The sequence below is a fragment of the Oncorhynchus gorbuscha genome, linkage group LG05 (genome assembly GCF_021184085.1).
Source record: "Oncorhynchus gorbuscha isolate QuinsamMale2020 ecotype Even-year linkage group LG05, OgorEven_v1.0, whole genome shotgun sequence".
NCBI classification, from domain to species: domain Eukaryota; kingdom Metazoa; phylum Chordata; class Actinopteri; order Salmoniformes; family Salmonidae; genus Oncorhynchus; species Oncorhynchus gorbuscha.
In genome coordinates, this window is record NC_060177.1 from 60,064,252 (window position 1) to 60,081,458 (window position 17,207).

At 40.7% G+C, this 17,207-nt stretch overlaps 1 protein-coding gene across 1 annotated transcript; it reads right to left on the reverse strand.

Moving 5' to 3' along the window:
* Positions 1 to 132: 132 nt before the first annotated feature.
* Positions 133 to 13,073, reverse strand: LOC124035187 (rho-related GTP-binding protein RhoF-like). Its single transcript, XM_046348616.1, has 6 exons — positions 12,964 to 13,073; positions 3,369 to 3,519; positions 3,009 to 3,096; positions 2,564 to 2,673; positions 2,106 to 2,240; positions 133 to 1,609 (listed from the first exon to the last, which is right to left on the reverse strand). Exons 2-6 carry the CDS (start codon positions 3,501 to 3,503, stop codon positions 1,454 to 1,456), a joined length of 624 nt encoding a protein of 207 aa, XP_046204572.1. The 5' UTR covers positions 3,504 to 3,519; positions 12,964 to 13,073; the 3' UTR covers positions 133 to 1,453.
* Between the last annotated feature and the right edge of the window lie 4,134 nt (positions 13,074 to 17,207).

The window sequence follows — 17,207 nt, forward strand, 5'->3', positions numbered from 1 at the left end:
AGAAACCGATGCCTCACAAGTCCTCAACTGGCAGCTTCATTAAATAGTACCCGCAAAACACCAGCCTCAACTGCGAAGAGGCGACTCCGGGATGCTGGCCTACACTACTGTATTTCTGATCTTTTTAATGTTATTTTAACAGACCAAAAATGACATTTCTAAGTGACCCCAAACTTTTGAACGGTAGTGTATTTGTTTAACCTTTTCCTCTACATTATGTCATTATTAGACAGGTTGGTTGGGATATGGTTCCCAGTTCTTCATGTCAGGCTGAAATACCACCTTCAATGTGAAGTACTTTTCTTAGCGATTGTAAAGCTGTTTGTTTTGCATTTTGACAAATCACAAGTAGCTTCTTCTAAAGGAAATACTTCAAACTAGAGGGCAAATTAATAAATGCATTTTTATGGAGGCAATATATTCAGATCTTTGTCGACCTTTTAAATGTGATCCAAGTGCACACATTTACTTTCATCAAATAATGGCACATGATCTTCTGTTTTTATTATTTAGGAGTCAATTGTCCTCTTTCGTATGGTCCACCAACCAAAGGACATCCAGCCAACTTGACAACTGTGGGAAATATTGGAGTTAACCCAACTCTTTCGACACCTTGTAGAGTCCATGCCCCAACAAATTGAGGCTGTTCTGAGGGCAAGGGGGGGGGGGTGCTATTCAATATTAGGAAGGAGTCCTTAATGTTTTGTACACTCAGCGTATACTGTATGATGATTGTAACATCCCCCTTAAATGCCATTTGAGGCCGAGATTTGTAAGAGGTCTTCGAGTGCCTGGGGCTTATGAAACCCCACAATGTTTACACTGCATTGTCTGATGCCAAATCATTGTCTTATACTGTAAATCTGTTACATTGTGGTGAGACTCCAAAGGGCAGAGGATTGGATTGATATGACCTCTTTATTAGACAACCATTGTGCATTTTGTATATTTGATTACGTTATGCATAACCCTATGCCTACTGAATAAAGAATAATATAAGAAAATCCATCTTATGTTGCTTCATTTATTCATATTAAAGTTTTTTTTAAATACTTATATGAGATGTACTTTGAATTACTGTTAGTCAACCTTTTGAATGAAAAATATTGGATGCATCAATATGGAAAACAATGGTACCTTCAATTATTTGCCATGTCCTGCTCATGTATGCTCAAATTGTTGAAGACCCAATTTCCTTATTTGTGGGTCTATAACTTGAGGGCATTTTCCGTTTCTTTGAAATAAATACATTTAGAAGATATGTCAAGAGTTAGCAGGAAGGAAAACCACACAAAGGAAGTGGGTTAGCACAGGGTAAAATGAAGTGGACACGCAGCATCAAAAGTGTAAGAGGACTTGTCGTTGGGAGGAGTCATCTGTGTTTTCCCTGAGAGTATAGGTCTAGAGCACTGTCTATCAGGAGCTCACAGTGGGGATAGCATTATCTCTTGGGTCACAGAAAGGCACAGAATCCTTTCCATTTTGCCTTCCTTGTTGCTGCAATGGCTCGTTTGATAGCCTCTCTGAATATGTCCTCCACATTCTCCTTGTATTTGGCTGAACACTCCAAGTAGAGGTCAGCGTTGATCTTCCTTTTGGTCTCTTCACCCTGCTCAGATGGAGGAAAACATTTTAAAAAGTGATATTTTTAATTGAGAGGCATCAACAAGACATCACATAACTATTCTGAGCTAAATCTTCCTGTTGAGAGTTTCTGATTTCAAATGTAATATTTTCTATGACATTAAAAGGTTCCCTGCCTGTCACGAACTAGCCAAAAATAAAATGTCAGATAAATACATTTAGTCCAGGAGAAAGGGTGATTCAGAATTGTGATTATCACTCACAGATTTGGGGTGAGTGGGGATTTTCATTGTCATTATGGTCATTAACATAATCTCATCACTGCTATTGATCTTTTGAAGGTGTTTTTGGTTCAACCCTTCTGATCAAAGTCTACCTTTCCCAACAAACCACCCTAATTCAACCACTTGTATTGCATTTTCAATAAACCCAATACTAATGACATATGTAAATTGCACGGCAGATATACAGTATATTCAATGTCTATAAATTATACATAAGGCTATGTAGGAAATCTCTACCTGGATGTATGTGATGGGGTTCTCGCCTGAAGACCACAGTTTCTTTACCAAGACCTTATCTTTCCGCAGGTCTGTTTTGCATCCTACAAGTATAATGGGCACGCCACGGCAGAAGTGATGCACCTCGGGGAACCACTGAAAGATATGCTAAACAGAGTTAGATATTCTAAACATTCTATGTCATGCAGTGAACATACATGTACAGTCCATAGAATAATCCCTGTGAGGGTGACTGCATCTACTTTGCAAAACAAATTTACCATGAACCTGATAAATACTTGCTTGAGCAAGTATTCAAATATATTTCTGATTGTCAGCTGACATTGTCACCCATCTTCAGGTACATTAATTATGTTGTAGATGTCATGAAACGTATGGCACTGTATGTTAATGTTTCTTCCTCCTTCTGTGGACTGAAACAGACAGAAGAGCAGTAAAGCATGAAGAGAGTGCAGTACCTTGATTAGCAAATTGTCATAACTTGAGGGGCAAGTGACATCATAGCAGATCAATATCAGGTTGGCACTCTGATAGGACAGAGGGCGTAATCGGTCATAGTCCTCTTGACCTGAAATAGATGGATGTGTATTATTAATCTTTCATGAAAATCGCATAACCAAAAAAAAAAATCAAATAAAAACTAGTTGGCTACTTAAATCAATGCCAGCCTCATCTGTTATTCCTTTATCTTTATTTAAACTCTACTATGACTCTCCTGAGTCACTCTCACTTAAAGTACATTATGATTCTTTAACAACCAGAGGGTGTCTGTTACTGCATTTCTAAGATACTGTAGATCTGACTACTTATGAGCACAACACGCCCACTAAAGACTCAGGATACCTGTTCAGCCAAGTGTTAGTGCACTGGTGCTCTCAAAAGCATGGATATGTAAGACCTGACCTGCAGTATCGTAGATGTTCAGACGAAACTCAGCGCCTCTGTACCTCACGTTGGCGACACATTTTTCAAACACAGATGGTACATATTTCTGAAAGAGACAAATTTAGTTTCAAGTCCAGTTTTTTTAAATGTTATTTCAGAGATGGTAGCTAAAAAGGTTGAACTTAACTTTGCTCTTTTTGTCATCTCATGTGCATATATAAATTGTGTTGTCACTTACATTCCTCACAGTAATTTGTCTACATGCAGAGTAATAATAGTACCTGAATAAATAATGTAAATAGATTGCCTTTTCCCTGAAAAGTGTAAATAAAGAAGAGAAGCAGCCAGCTGATGAGCTGGCTTTGTCAGTTGTCTTACCTCTGGAAAGTCTCCTTTAGTGCAAACCTGGAGTAGGGAGGTTTTCCCACATCCACCATCACCTACTATCACAACCTTAAACTCCTCTCGCCTCCTGGTATGCCCACTGCTCCCCCCTGACATGTTCTGTAGCATGCTTCTCTCCGAGAAGCTAGATGAAAATGTGGCAAAAGAGCCTCCACTTGTTGAAGGAGATAATGGAGGCAGACACTTGAGATAACAATAAATTGCACAAAAACCTGAGTAAGAAAACTAGCTTAACCTAGTGAGTTACTAGCACTGGACTACCGGTCCATTGTCACCTTCTACCAGTGGTTTTAAGGAGGCTCCTCTTGATTGAGTACCTACCCCTCCTATAAAAGAAACCCCCCTTCTTTCCTTTCCTGAATGGACACATTACCAACACCTTATCAAGGAACACAAAAGCCAGAAAAGATTGAATTAAAAAGGAAGATTATCCTATCGACCTGACAATCTCTTGTTCATTAGTTGCAGAACTAAATCAACTGTTAGCAAGAGTGAACAAATGGAAACGCTTAATCTATGTCCTGGAAACCAGCCAAGTAGCATTATGGCTATATGGTAGAATTGGCACTGTTCCTCCCTTTCAAAACAGATTGAATTCATGTCACCTAGTGGATCAAATGTTAAAGGATCTACTATCTGAATGTACATCATCCCTTATGTGCTAATGTATAGTGTACTTGTTTGTAGAATCCAATAAGCCAAATTGTTCTCTGCTACTGCACGGAGCGCCAAGTCTAGGACCAAAAGGCTCCTTAACAGCTTCTACCCCCAAGCCATAAGACTGTTGAACAATTAATCAAATGGCTACCAGACCATTTACATTGACGACCCCCCATTTGTTTTGTACACAGTTGCTACTCACTGTTTATTATCTATGCATAGTCACTTTACCCCACCAACACGTACAAATTACCTCGACTAACCTGTACCCCCACACATTGACTCGGTACAGGTACCCCCTGTATATAGCCTTGTTATTTTAGGGTGTTTAGTTTATTTGGTAAATATTTTCTTAACTATTCTTGAACTGCACTGTTGGATAAGGGCTTTTAAGTAAGCATTTCATGGTAAAGTCTACACTTGTTCTATTCGGTGCATGTGACAAATAAAGTTTGACTTGATTGTAGATTTAGGTACTTTCTCCAACAACTAACTATCTAGATCCTACATTTTCCAATTTCCATCTAGCCTAGCTGTATACATTTTATGTCACGCCTTGGTCATTGTATTTTGTGTTTTTGTTATATGTTTGGGTAGGCCAGGGTGTGACATGGGTTTATATGTTGTATTTCGTATTGGGGTTGTATTATTTGGGATCGCGGCTGATTAGGGGTGTGGTATAGGCTTGGCTGCCTGAGGCGATTCTCAATTAGAGTCAGGTGCTTATCGTTGTCTCTGATTGGGAACCGTATTTAGGCAGCCTGAGTTCGCTTTGTATTTCGTGGGTGATTGTTCCTGTCTTTGTGTAGTGTCACCAGATAGGCTGTAATTAGTTTCACGTTCCGTTCTGTTTTTGTATTTAGTATTCAGTTATTTCATGTACCGCAATTCTTTCATTAAAGTCATGAGTAACCTACACGCTGCATTTCGGTCCGACTCTCTTCTTTCAACAGACGAACGACGTTACATTTTAATGTAGGCCTATATGGACAGAATCATGATATTATTTTATTCTGTTTAAAGTGTCGACCCACTGGGCAATTTCAACTTGGAAATTTGGGTAGTATTTGGTTGATATCCAACGGAATAAAAATGTCTGTTTTTGGTTTAGTTGTCATCTAAATGCGTTACCACTGAGCTTTCAACCATTTTAAAAACACAACAACATTCAAATTAGAATAAAATGTGAGATATTTTCTATTTATACAGCAACTTAGTGTTATCACTGTGCTTCTTCTAATAGCACAACCAAATTACCTGGATTGCAGTTGGGATTAAATTAAAAGTACATGGTGCAAGTGATCAATGCTGTTCAGATTATTACAGCAATTGGGAAGATCTCCACAGACCTGTGACCTTTGCATGCGATCTTGAACAAGCATGCTTTCAATGACTACATAAAAATATATTTATAGACAGTAGGCCTCAAAATGTGGCCATGGATGTGTTACTTATAAGGTTGGGTAATTACTGTTACATCAGCTTCTAAGATATATTACAAAAATATTGAGTCGTGTTTGGTTGACAACACAATCAAACATTTAAAGGCTCAATGTAGCTGTTATTATCTCAATATAAAATAATTTATTGGTAACAATTAAGTACCTTACTGCGATTTAAAACAATTAAAATGGTCAAAAAGAAACAAAAATATCTTCATAGTACGAAAGCAATTTCTCAATCAATAATTTTGTTATGATTGTAATGGGAGTGGTCTGAGTGGAGAGGGGAAAACTAAAAATGTGCCATTGTCCATCAAAACAGGCTGAAATTTCAGGACGTAATTTCAAACAGCTCTTACACTAAAAGGGCATTATCATGAAGCCTTTTCATAATTTCAAACTATTATTCCAACCTCAGTGTGGAAAGACATCATTTGACTGCAATGGACCTTTAAATGATATCTAATGCTTGGATAGTTTCATCTGAGCCACTGGCTTAATCCTATTCTTCAACTTTTATGTTTGGTTTAGTTGGAGACCTGAAGCCAAAATAACTTGTCGACAAGTTAACAAATGACAGGCTAATAGGCTATTTACTATATTGCAAAAGTGATTTTGAATTGTGTTTGGTTGACAACAAAATCCAGTTTGTCTACAAATTATTTATATGTTGGATTCACGTCGCCATCTCAACCTAGAATCAAAGTTAAAGAATAGGACCGGATCAAGTCAAACTTTATTTAGTCCTATTCTGTAGCCCTTTACACTCATACCCATATATAGGTTGAAAATGGCAGACTTGGAGACTAATACACTCCTAAATTGGAGCACAGTTACGTGCTATATAGTGTATAACTCCAGAGCTCAGGCTCTGCGCTTCACAGCTCTGTATGGGTTTTGACTGACAGCACCGTTCATGAAAAGTTGCTACCATCCCTCCCATAAATTGACCAACTTTTGCTAAATGTCTGAGTGAGGAAAAATGTTGTAAATTATGAGGAATCAATGTATTTTGAAAGATGAGACGTTGACAATTATAATAAATACCACTTTGATGTCATACAAGCAAGCCAAACCCCTGCGAGTCCAAATGTGCACGTCCCAAATCAAATCCAATTTTATTTGTCACATACACATGGTTAGCAGATGTTAATGCGAGTGTAGCGAAACGCTTGTGCTTCTAGTTCCGACAATGCATATCAACGTTTATGATCGCTTATGTTTGATGTACAGTTAAAAGATGACGTGGGGTTATACCCTAGGTTTCCCTGAACAGAATGAGCCTGTTTGTAGTATGGTGAAGAAAATTTGATTTAGTACTATTCTGTAGCCCTTTACACTCGTACCCATGTGGTTTGAAAATTTCGGACTTGGACACTGATACGCACTTACGCCACTTCTACGCATCTGAGTTCTCTCATGACTCCATTCTATTTGCACTTAAATTATGAACTGCTTCTCTGAATTGCCTTGTGAAAGCCTAGCACTGTAAAATCGTATTTTTGAACTTAGCTTATCTTCCCTGCAAACAACAATGAGTCATTAGGATGTACCAGGGACGTCACTAAATGGTCACCTAAAGTCATCAGGATGTTGCGTCCCGGTACCCTGGAGGTTTTGTATAGTTCCCGGTTTGTCTTAGGGGAGGTTTTTAGGACTTTCTTGGGATGTTGTGTCATCATGGCCCCTGAACATTCTTGGGACGTTGTGTCATGACCCCCTGGAGGTTTTTGTCTAGTTCTCGATTTGTCCCAGAGACGTCACCTGATGGTGACAGAGAAACATTCTCCCCCCCACCAAAAAAAAGGTATACACCGGGCACGCACATCCTAGTACACATCACCCCTCGTTACTGTCATCAAGCCTAGCAAGGCCCTGATTGGTGAACCACTGATCCAGCTTTGTTTACATGTCCTTACCTGGGATTTGAACTCACAATCTCTTGGTTCACAGCATGGCAATCTTCCTGCTACACCACCATGTCCATCACTGACAGATTTCACCTGTAGGCCTATTCCTACACTTTGCACTTCAAAGTAAATCTCAGCTCTGTTAAAACACATTTATTTGTTTTTATTCAATGTATCATAGACATAGTGTTTCAGGAGTAATATTAAAAGATAATAATATGCCCCACCAACATTAGACAAATATTTTGAAAACTAACTGAAATATAGTGGTGGAAAAAGTACCCAATTGTCATACTTGAGTAAAGATACCTTAATAGAAAATTACTCAAGTAAAAAGTGACTCACTCAGTAAAATACTACTTGAGTAAAAGTCTAAAAGTATTTGGTTTTAAAACTACTTAAGTATCAAAATGTAATAGCTAAAATATACTTAAGTATTGAAAGTAAAAGTATAAATACATTTAAAATGCTCTATATTAAGCAAACCAGACAGCACCATTTTCTAGCTTTTTCATTTATGGATAGCCAAGGGCACACACCAACATGATTTACAAATGAAGCATTTGTGTTTTGTGAATCCACCAGATCAGAGAAAATAGGGATGGTCTCTTGATAAGTGCATTAATTTGACCATTTTCCTGTCCTGCTAGCCATTCAAAATATAACGAGTACTTTTGGGTGTCAGGGAAAATGTATGGATTAAAAGGTCCACTATTTTCTTTCGGGATGTAGTGAAGTAAATGTAGTCAAAAATCTAAATAGTAACGTACAGATAGCCCAAAAAAACTGCATAAGTAGTGCTTTAAAGTATTTGTACTGAAGTACTTTACACCACTGCTGAAATACATTAATGAAAGCAATGAGAGAATAGTCAGATTACTAAAATAAATATATATATATACACACACACAAAAGTATGTGGACACCCCTTATATTTTTGGATTTGGCTATTTCAGACACATCGTTGCATAAAATTGAGCACACCGCCATGCAATCTCCATAGACAAACATCAACAGTAGAATGGCCTTACTGAAGAGCTCAGTGACTTTCACTGTGGCACAGTCATAGGATGCCACCTTTCCAACAGTTCGTCAAATTTCTGCCCTGTGAAGTAGAAACCTCTAGGAGCAACAACAGCTCAGCCACGAAGTGGTAGGCCACACAACACTCACAACCAAGTTCCAAACTGCCTCTAGAAGCAACATCAGCACAATAACTGTTCGTCGGGAGCTTTATGAAATTATTTTCCATGGTCCAGCAGCCTAAGATCACCATGCCAAGTGTTGACTGGAGTGGTATCAAGCTCGCCACCATTGGACTCTGGAGCAGTGGAAACCCGTTCTCTGGAGTGATGAAATCAAGCTTCACCATCTGGCAGTCCGACGGACTAATCTTGGTTTGGCGGATGCCAGGAGAATGTTACCTGCTCGAATGCATAGTGCCAACTGTAAAGTTTGGTGGAGGAGGAATAATGGTCTGGAGCCGTTTTATGGTTCAGGCTAGACAACTTAGTTCCAGTGAAAACAAATCTTAATGCTACAGCATACAGTTACATTCTTGTCAATTTTGTGCTTCTAACTTTGTGGAAGGCCCTTTCCTATTTCAGCATGACAACGCACAAAGTGAGGAATACAGAAATGGTTTATCAAGATCAGTGTGGAAGAACTTGACTGCAATGCACAGAGCCCTGACCTCAACTCCATCAAACACGTTTGGAATAAATAGGAACGCAGACTGCGAGCCAGGCCTAATCATCCAACATCAGACCTCACTAATGCGCTTGTGGCTGAATGGAAGTGAGTCCGCTCAGCAATGTTCCAACATGTAGTGGAAAACCTTCCCAGAAGAGTGGCGGCTGTTATATCAGCAAAGGGAGGGACCAACTCCATAAGCTGATGATTTTGTAATGAGATGTTCGACGAGCAGGTTTCCACATACCTTTGGTCATGTAGTGTAGCAAAAGAGTGCAAGCTGCACTGCTAAGTGCAGAGACGTATTATAGGTAATGATGTAGGGGACTTCTGAAATTATACAGACTTTGTGGCACAGCACTAAGAAAAGCATACCCCAAATCCACAGGTTGTGAGTTCAAATCCCAGGTGTGGTCATAATGAAAAATCAGTACTAAATGATCATGTATTCATACTGTCATTGATGAAAGAGGAACACTATTTTAGCTGAACAGCGTACTCCTTACAGTGGGGCAAAAAAGTATTTAATCAGCCACCAATTATTCAAGTTCTCCTACTGACAAAGATGAGGCCTGTAATTTTCATCATAGGTACACTTCAACTATGACAGACAAAATGAAAAAAAAACATCCAGAAAAATTCATTAAAAATCCTACAATGTGATTATTTGCAAATTATGGTGGGAATTTAAAAAAATATATTATTTTTTTTTAAAAAATCAGTATTTGGTCAATAACAAAAGTTTCTCAATACTTTGTTATATACCCTTTGTTGGCAATGACAGAGGTCAAACGTTTTCTGTAAGTCTTCACAAGGTTTTCACACACTGTTGCTGGTATTTTGGCCCATTCCTCCATGCATATCTCCTCCAGAGCAGTGATGTTTTGGGGCTGTTGCTGGGCAACACGGACTTTCAACTCCCTCCAAAGATTTTCTATGGGGTTGAGATCTGGAGACTGGCTAGGCCACTCCAGGACCTTGAAATGCTTCTTAAGAAGCCACTCCTTCGTTGCCCCGGCTGTGAGTTTGGGATCATTGTCATGCTGAAAGACCCAGCCACGTTTCATCTTCAATGCCCTTGCTGATGGAAGGAGGTTTTCACTCAAAATCTCACGATACATGGCCCCATTCATTCTTTCCTTTACACGGATCAGTCGTCCTGGTCCCTTTGCAGAAAAACAGCCCCAAATCATGATGTTTCCACCCCCATGCTTCACAGTAGGTATGGTGTTCTTTGGATGAAACTCAGCATTCTTTGTCAACACGACGAGTTGAGTTTACCAAAAAGTTATATTTTGGTTTCATCCGACCATATGACATTCTCCCAATCTTCTTCTGGATCATCCAAATGCTCTCTAGCAAACTTCAGACGGGCCTGGACATGTACTGGCTTAAGCAGGGGGATACGTCTGGCACTGCAGGATGTGAGTCCCTGGTGGCGTAGTGTGTTACTGATGGTAGGCTTTGTTACTTTGGTCCCAGCTCTCTACAGGTCATTCACTAGGTCCCCCTGTGTGGTTCTGGGATTTTTGCTCACCGTTCTTGTGATCATTTTGACCCCACGGGGTGAGATTATCAGTGGTCTTGTATGTCTTCCATTTCCTAATAATTGCTCCCACAGTTGATTTCTTCAAACCAAGCTGCTTACCTATTGCAGATTCAGTCTTCCCAGCCTGATGCAGGTCTACAATATTGTTTCTGGTATCCTTTGACAGCTCTTTGGTCTTGGCCATAGTAGAGTTTGGAGCGTGACTGTTTGAGGTTGTGGACAGGTGTCTTTTATACTGACAATAAGTTCAAACAGGTGCCATTAATACAGGTAACGAGTGGAGGACAGAGGAGCCTCTTAAAGAAGAAGTTACAGGTCTGTGAGAGCCAGAAATCTTGCTTGTTTGTAGGTGACCAAATACTTATTTTGCACCATAATTTGCAAATAAATTAAACGTGATTTTCTTTCTCATTTTGTCTGCCATAGTTGAAGTGAACCTATGATGACAATTACAGGCCTCTCATCTTTTTAAGTGGGAGAACTTGCACAATTGGTGGTTGACTAAATACTTTTTTGCCCCACTATACATTAAAACACCCCCCCCCCCCATACCATTTCATTACTTATAAAATGGTAGGGGACACCTTGGACCATCACATGACAAAAACCTCCAGGGGAACATTACACAACGTCCCAAGAACATCATTTGGGACGTCACCGGGACAAACCGTGAACTACACAAAACCTCGAGGTGACCATGAAAAAGTCCCAAGACCATTCAGGGGACCTCCGAGGAACCATTAAACAACATCCCAAGAATGTCCTCTAGTCGCCCCCGGGACAAACTAGGAAAGAGACAAAACCTCCAGGGGACCATGACACAACGTCACAAGAATGTTCAGGGGACAAAGCGGGAACTATAAAAAAAAGTCTCCCAGAGAACGTTCCCTTAGGACCATCACATTACGTCCCAAGGACTAGTAAAATGAAAGTCCTGAGAACGTCCCTAAAAAGGTCCTGACGTGGTCGTCAGTGATGTCCAGGAAATGTACAGGGAACTAGACAAAGGTCTCCCAAAGAACGTTCCCCTGGGACCATCACGCGACGTCTGGAGGACTAGTAAAATTAAAGTCCTTAGAATGTCCTATAAAAAGGTCATGATAGGGTCCTCAGTCACATCCTGGTAATTTACAGGGAATTTCAATAAGGTGCCACAGTGAATATTCCCTTGGGACCATCATGCAACATCCTTAGAATGTTCTCAGAACGTCAGTGGGATAACTTCGCGTCAAAACCCTTAAGGGACCTAATGGGAACGTCGCCAAATGTCCTCAGGACATTCCCCGTTTTCTGGGATGTTGGCAATAGAACGAGCTTTCAAACTATGCCCGACTGTTTTCTTCAACAGTAATTGTGTAAAAGGCAGGGATGCAGATCTGTGTTTAAAAGAAAAGTGTTTTCTTTAGTTCCTCAACGGCACAGCAAGGAGAGCTCAGAAAACCACCTAATAGTTGGAGACTCTTCTTTGAGTCATAAAAGTGCATTGAAATTATTTAGGAACTGTGCACACGTTGAAGAGGTGTGTGACCACTTGGATACACCAGTTAGAGCTCACTGAAACCCTTAAACATTTTGTCTCATGTTGCACCTACCCCCAATTTTCCAAGAACATTCTTATCATGTTACAGAATGTATCCAGAATATTTACAGATTTTATAAATCAACAAATGCGGCAAAAAAAACAGTGCATCTCAAATGCACATTAAAATCAACAGTGTAATGTTTGGTTTCAGTCTTGTGTCAGGTGAACTGTTGTGTATTGAACTTTGGTCTAAATCATTTTCCCATAATCGTCAAACTTCATTGTCAATTGCTACCATGCTTATGCGTTTCATATTTATTTCTGTAAGAAACATTTCAGTTTATCCCTATAGGCTAATTCCCATGAGTATAAGGGGTTATTAACTTAGATTTTTGGTTGAGATAGAGACATAAATCCAACATATTAAAATATTCATTTGTATACAAAATGGAATTAAAGCCAGACTAAGTCAGTGGCAGAGATGAAACTATCCAAGCAGAAGATACAGTACATATCCCACAAATGTTGATATTTGGTTGTGTTGACAACCAAATCCAAAATTAAATAAAAATGTTATGTCACATGCTTCGTAAACAACAGGTGTAGACAACAGGGGAATCCTTACTTGGCCCTACCGAACATTAGAGAGAGAGAAAAAAAAGAGAACTAGGAGAAAAATAATAACGCAAGGAATAAATACACAATGAGTAATGATAACTTGTTTATACACGGGTTAGCAGTACCGAGTCGATGTAATTGAGGTACATACGGTGCCTTCAGAAAGTATTCTTACCCCGTGACTTCAGTGGAGGCTGCTGAGGGGAGAACGGCTCATAATAAAATGCTGGAATGGAGCGAATGGAATGTATTTGATACCTGTCACGTGTGCTTCGTCTCCTGCCTCTAGGTCACCAGGCTGCTCGTTATGGCCCACACCTGTCACCATCGTTACGCACACCTGCGCATCCTCATCACCATCTATCACTCCAGTGCTTAATTGATCAATTGTAATTACTTCGCCAATACGTTATTGCCTTACCTCCCTAATCTTACCTCATTTGCACACACTGTATATAGACTTTTCTGTTGTGTTATTGACTGTACGTTGGTTTATTCCATGTGTAACTCTATGTTGTTGTTTGTGTCGCACTGCTTTGCTTTATCATGGCCAGGTCGCGGTTGTAAATGAGAACTTGTTCTCAACTGGCCTACCTGGTTAAATAAAGGTGAAAAGAAAAATCGGACTCACCTTGACTCAATCACTTCCCTGATTACCTTCCCTATATATGTCACTCCCTTTAGTTCATTTCCCAGGCATCACTGTTTCTGTTCCAGTGTCATGTCTGTGTGTTGTTTGTGGTTCTTGGTTTGTATTTAGTTGTGGTTTATTTATTGAAACACTCACTCCCTGAACTATCTTCCTGACTCTTAGTGCACTTGTTGCAATACCATGAGCCCATCCTCCCCAATTAAGGTGCCACCAACCTCCTGTGCTTGACTTACTCCATGTTTTGTTGTTACAGCCTAAATTCAAAATGGGAGACATTTTTCTCACCCATGTACACTCTATAGCCCATAATGACGAAGTGAACATTTGTTGTTAGAAATGTTGGAAAATGTATTGAAAATGAAATACATAAAATATCTACATAAATATTCACACTCCCAATACTTTGTAAAAATGCTTTCTTTCTGGGTAAGTCTCTAAAATCTTTCCACACCTGGATTGTGCAACGTTTGCCAATCAAATTGATTGTTGATCATTTCTTGACAACTGTTTTCAGGTCTTGCCATAGATTTACAAGTAGATTTAAATCAAAACTTTAACTCGGCCACTCAGGAACATTTACTGTCTTCTTGGTAAGCATCTCCAGTGTAGATTTGGCTTTGTGTTTTAAATTATTGTCCCGCTGAAAGGTGAATTAATCTCCTAGTGTCTGGTTGAAAGCAGACTGAACCAGGTTTTCCTCTAGGATTTTACCTCTGCTTAACTTTATTCTGAAAAACTCCCCTGTCCTTAATGATTACAAGCATACCCATAATATGATGTAACCTCCACTGTGCTTGAAAATATGGATGTGTTAGGCTGGATTTGGAATATGCTTTATTCTGTACAGGCCTCCTGTAATTACGAGTAGCCATTAAACTCTGTAGCTGTTTGAAAGTTACCATTGGCCTCATGGTGAAATCCCTCAACGGTTTCTATCATCTCCGGCAACTGAGTTAGGAAGGACGCCTGTATCTTTGTAGCGACTGGGTGTATTGCCACAGGAGGCTGGTGGCACCTTAATTGGGGAGAACGGGCTTGTGGTAATGGATGGACTGGTATAAGTGGAATGGTGTAATTCATCTACCAATGGATGCCCTTCTTTGCAAGGCATTGGTTGGAAAACCTCCCTGGTCTCTGCGTTTGAAATTCAATGCTCGATTAAGGAAATTTACAGATAATTGTATGTTTGGGGTACAGAGATGAGATAGTCCTCCAAAAATCATGTTCAACACTATTATTGCACACAGAGTCCATGCAACTTATTATATGATTTGTTAAGCACATTTTTACTCCCAAACTTTTTTATGCTCACCATAACAAAGGGATTGAGACATTTCAGCTTTTCCTTTTTATTTAATTAGCAAACATTTCAGAAACATAATTCCACTTTGACATTGTGGGGTATTGTGTGACAAAAAATCTCAATTTAATAAATGTTAAATTCAGGCTGTATCACAACTAAATGTGGAAAAAGTAAAGGGGTGTAAATACTTTCTGAGGGCACTGTATAGGTATGGTTAAAGTGACTAGGCAACAGGATAGATAATAAACAGTAGCAGCAGCGTATGTGATGAATCAAAAGAGCTCTCGAGCCACACCACTACAGCCCTGTCAATGTGGATGGGGGCGTGCTTTGCCCTCCATTTCCATTAGTCCACAATTAGCTCCTTTGTCTTGCTGAGTTGAGGGAGAGGTTGTAGCCCTGGCACCACACTGCCAGGTCACTGACTTCCTTCCTATAAGCTATGTTATCGTCTTCGGGGATCAGGCCACCGTCGTATCATCAGCAAACGTAATGATGGTGTTGGAGTCATGCGCGGCCATGCAGTCGTGGGTGAACAGGGAGTACAGGAGGGGACTAAGTACACAACACGGAGGGGCCCCAGTGTTGAGGGTCCATGTGGTGGATGTGTTGTTGCCTACCCTCAACACCTGGGGCCGGCCGTCAGGAAGTCCAGGATCCAGTTGCAGAGGGAGGTGTTCAGTCCCAGGGTCCTGAGCTTAGTGGTGAGCTTGGAGAGCACTATGGTGTTGAATGCTGAGCTATAGTCAATGAACAGTATTCTCACGTAGGTGTTCCTCTTGTCCAGTTGGAAGTTTGCAGTGTGGAGTGCAATAGAGATTGCGTCATCTGTGGATCTGTTGGGGCGATATGCAAATTGGAGTGGGTCCAGGGTGTCTGGGATGATGGTGTTGATGTGAGCCATGAACAGCCTTTCAAAGCATTTCATGGCTACAGATGTGTACAGAGTGCTACGGGGGGATATTCATTTAGACAGGTTACATAGGTGTTTTTGGACACAGGGACTATGGTGGTCTGGTTGAAACATGTAGGTATTACATACTGGGTCAGGGAGAGGTTGAACATGTCAGTGAGGACAGTTGCCAGCTGATCAGCGCATGCTCCGAGTATGTGTCCTGGTAATCCATCTGGCGCAGCGGCCTTGTGAATGTTAACCTGCAGTGGCAAACTGTGACCTTGGCCTTCAGTTTAGACCTTAGCCAATGCTTTTTGATGACACAATCAAACAGGCCTGAGCTGTGCTTCGGGCTGCAGCTCACACAGAGACAGCACACAGACACAACAGTGACACATCAACAGTAGCGGTGCGTGTAGATCACCGGGGAACCAAGTCAGGGAAAAAAAGCCATATTACAATTTATGTTGTGATAATTGCGTTGTTTAGATTACTCTATAATCCCATTAGAAATGCATTCATACGCCACTGTGATATATGAGGCCGAAATGCCATACATTGTTTCACAGTTGCTGAAGACAACAGTCACACTCACACATTTACATTTACATTTAAGTCATTTAGCAGACGCTCTTATCCAGAGCGACTTACAAATTGGTGCATTCACCTTATGACATCCAGTGGAACAGCCACTTTACAATAGTGCATCTAAATCTTTTAAGGGGGGTGAGAAGGATTACTTTATCCTATCCTAGGTATTCCTTAAAGAGGTGGGGTTTCAGGTGTCTCCGGAAGGTGGTGATTGACTCCGCTGTCCTGGCGTCATGAGGGAGTTTGTTCCACCATTGGGGAGCCAGAGCAGCGAACAGTTTTGACTGGGCTGAGCGGGAACTGTACTTCCTCAGTGGTAGGGAGGCGAGCAGGCCAGAGGTGGATGAACGCAGTGCCCTTATTTGGGTGTAGGGCCTGATCAGAGCCTGGAGGTACTGAGGTGCCGTTCCCCTCACAGCTCCGTAGGCAAGCACCATGGTCTTGTAGCGGATGCGAGCTTCAACTGGAAGCCAGTGGAGAGAGCGGAGGAGCGGGGTGACGTGAGAGAACTTGGGAAGGTTGAACACTAGACGGGCTGCGGCGTTCTGGATGAGTTGTAGGGGTTTAATGGCACAGGCAGGGAGCCCAGCCAACAGCGAGTTGCAGTAATCCAGACGGGAGATGACAAGTGCCTGGATTAGGACCTGCGCCGCTTCCTGTGTGAGGCAGGGTCGTACTCTGCGGATGTTGTAGAGCATGAACCTACAGGAACGTGCCACCGCCTTGTGGCAGAATAAACACAGTGGCAGAATAAATTCAACCACACATAGGCCTAACTATTGATTCAGGACCATGAACTGCGAGCCAGAGCAAAGGAAACAGGCGCGCTGCCTCCGCTATTTCAGCACCAAATAATAAACTAGTAGATCAGCACACAAAATAACCAGAGATCTAAAGTTTAAATGCAACAATGTTTCACACTCATTATATCAAAAAGATTATTAGCAAATAGCAACAGAAAAAATACTCAGGCTTATT